A 3248-nucleotide genomic window follows, 5' to 3' on the forward strand; every position below is an offset into this window, starting at 1 on the left:
ATGGACCCGACCAACCCGCCGAATAAGCCCTGTCACAACTGTCGGCGACAACGGCTCCGGTGTGACCGTTCATACCCGCACTGCAACAAATGTACTGCCGCTGGAAAGGAATGTCTTGGATATGGGAAACTGTTCCGCTGGACGGGCGCTGTCGCAAGCCGCGGCAAGCTTGCTGGGAGGACGTCGAGTGCTCCTGTAGACGCAGCTGTAAAGACTGCGGCTCGAGCAACAAGAGTGGCCGGAACGAAGGCTGATGATTTCTTCACGTCGAGCAACTCGCCTCCTGCTTTGTGTAGCGATGCAGGGACTTCAGTGGAGATGTCCATGGCAGAATACGAGGGTGATGTGCAACTGGTTTTAAGATCACCATCGCCAGAGACTGTTGTTACCAGTCCATGGGCTCTGGCAGATCCTCTGTATCAGGATATGGAGTATGCTCATCGGTATTACCTGTCGTATTGTGAGTTTGAACATGTCTACATATCTTGACGGATGATGGTCGGGTTGGCTAATTCGTTCCACCCGGGAAAGTTACGAATCGAGTCTGTAAAGATCTTGTATCTCAAGACATTCCGGAACGCAACCCGTTCCGTGGATTGCTTCCATTGACTAGGGCTCACCCACTCTTGCAGCACATTTTAGTCGCTGCGTCAGCGGCACACATGTCGAATTTGGTTCGTGCTCCGCTGGCGTATCACCTGAAGGAGGTAGACGACAGGATTACTGCGGGCATTGAACAAGTATCGCGTCGTGCACTACAGGATGCGCTAGTCGCTAAATCCAAGGCTTTAACCTTGATGCGCGGTGCGGTGGAAAACATCAACACAACTAGAGGCGATGTTGTGCTTGCTGCCGCTCTTTTCTTCATCAACGTCGAGTTGATTGAGTCGGGGAAACACGGCTGGAAAGCTCACCTTGAGGGGGCTGGGAGAATTATGTCCTTGTTACAACCTGATACTGTGGCGGATACTGCGTTACGAGACTACATACTGTCCGATTGCTTCATGTAAGTTGGCAAAATAAAATACGCCGCTGCCGCTTCGATTTGTCCGATTGACGATTTAAAAGCTACTTCATCCTGGCCTCTGCATTCATGCCTGCGGCCTCGTTCGACACCCAATCCTACTTCCAGCCATCTCAAATTCCTTACATACTTCAAAAAGCAGCAGCCAACAGCTACCTCTGCTGTCCTCCTGAAATTCTCACCATTCTACATTCGGCTTCCCAATTATCCAACGTGTCTCCCGACATCGCTTCCGAAGAAGACGTCAGGGCAGCAGGTCTAGCCCTCATTCAGCAAGCTCAAGCCTTTGACATCGATGGGTGGGCCAACGATGTTCGAAATATGTCTTATCTACAGGATGCACTGATTCAAAGCAGAATCCACGCAGGGTCAGCTCACCGCCTTGCAGCATGTCTATATATTTTGCAGGCGATTCCATCTATGAGCAAAATTAAGGATCACGATGACGTGGCCGAGGCTCTGAGTCGTGACATATTTAAGCATCTGTCCAGCATTCCTGACAACGATCCAAACTTCAAGGCTACGACTTGGCCGACTTTTATTGCAGGAGCTGAAGCTGGCGATCACGATAGGAGGGAATGGGTCATGGACAGATTGCAACGACTTGTCAGATCTTGCCCCTGGGGTTTTATATACACCGCCATGGAGACGTTGCAAGTCATTTGGGACCTGGACAAAAAGGGTCAAGGGACCAAGAGCTGGGTTCAGACGTTAAAGGACCCGCAGATGAACTTCCTTATGGTATGAAAGCACTGCAATGTGATGTTGGCAAAAACGGGGTTGAGATTCTATGAAAGTCATGGCATCCTTATGGGCGAAACATACATCATCGTCTTATTCTAGGCCGAGGTCAGTCAGCCCCGCCTTGCTTTCAGGCGGCCGCCGGCTGACTCATCGCACCAGCAGGACTTGGCCAGCGACATCTCAATGTCGAATATTTTGCTGTTGGATAAAGCAAAAATCAGAGAATGTCCAAGACATCTGGGGCATTAACATGGGGCAGATAATATTAGACTGCATATTACCAAGCTCGCAACAAGTGCGTTGTCTCGACCGCTTTAGCATCCTGGATGATGACGCCGAGGGCGAAGATGGCCTGGTGCCGTTTTGGCTTCTCTTACAAAATATCTTGACCGAAAAGCGAAATTCTCCGTCGGGTATTCTTGAAGTGCTGGATACAATATGGCTGAATATCGTGCAGACTGTATTGGAACTACCCAAACACTTCCCGCGCGGAAACATTAAATCTCTTAACCCCGGTGATTGCTTGCGTTTATCCGGAACGTTTCTCTGCACGTTATCCGCGCCGTCGTGGCGTGATGGCTTTTATGGCTTCATTGTTTGGTACAGCTCATCGCAGCGACATCCAAAAGCCGTGAAAATGTATATCACAGCGCTATTCGTCTATTTTGAAAGGCTGCATACTCTTGACGCCATCTCGGACTCTCAGCAGATCGAGTACTCGCTCCATGCTCTCGGCAGCGATAATATCCCCACGACGAAACCATGGAACGAGATTCCACTCCGTCAAGCAGCTGTTGTCAACGTACCAAATTATAGTACTCTGCAGCAAGAGTTTGCTTGTCAAGGATCCAACGGAGCTGTCGTCGTATCCGCCAACAAGGACATTGGCTTCGGACAATCCGCCACCCAGGAAGAGATCTACGTTGGCAACTGTCCAGAAGCATGTCCAGCTATTCTAGTCACCCCGACTCTGGGCCCCGCCCAAGTCCTGGTCATTACCGGTGCTAGACCAATCCTTCGCATTGTTGGGCAACGTCGCGCGATCTCATGGTCCATTCTCGAACCATCTCCCAAGGGAGGACGAATGCTCTTCAAGGACGTCCCGGAGATGGATGATATTGATGAAAACGACGGATTACTCCCTGATCTGAAGCCGAAGAACCCCAAGCGGGAGAATCTTAAAGCGTACACGGCCTTTTCTGCATGGGAGTCAGGTGAGGGTGCGACGGTATGGAGCGGTATATGGGGCTGTGGAGTATTCAATGGTGATCCGGGTGTGAAGATGTGCAGCTTGTGGATAGCAGCTTCTTTGGCTGGGAAGGAGCTGCGGATTCTTTGCGACCCGTCGCAAGGCGAATTTTCGACGTCGTTTGAGAGGGCTATCTGCCAGTTTGGTCGGGGCTCGACAGTCGCGGAGTTGAAAAATCGGCTTGATAGCATTCCGAAGTGGACAACCCGTCTTGAGACGGTGAAGTTTTGA

General features: G+C 50.7%; 2 protein-coding genes across 2 annotated transcripts; both read left to right on the top strand.

Annotated features, from left to right (window-relative positions):
• Positions 1 to 1771, top strand: J3458_020875 (uncharacterized protein; the record flags this gene model as incomplete). The annotated part of the gene is made up of 3 exons (XM_066122288.1): positions 1 to 460; positions 532 to 1006; positions 1069 to 1771. 3 exons carry the CDS (start codon positions 1 to 3, stop codon positions 1769 to 1771), a joined length of 1638 nt encoding a protein of 545 aa, XP_065972917.1.
• Positions 1772 to 2018: 247 nt separating this feature from the next.
• On the top strand, positions 2019 to 3248 carry J3458_020876 (uncharacterized protein; the record flags this gene model as incomplete). The annotated part of the gene is made up of 1 exon (XM_007814802.2): positions 2019 to 3248. The coding sequence occupies one exon, from the start codon at positions 2019 to 2021 to the stop codon at positions 3246 to 3248; it is 1230 nt and encodes a 409-aa protein (XP_007812993.2).

Source organism: Metarhizium acridum (assembly GCF_019434415.1).
Source record: "Metarhizium acridum strain ARSEF 324 chromosome Unknown scaffold_574, whole genome shotgun sequence".
NCBI lineage: Eukaryota > Fungi > Ascomycota > Sordariomycetes > Hypocreales > Clavicipitaceae > Metarhizium > Metarhizium acridum.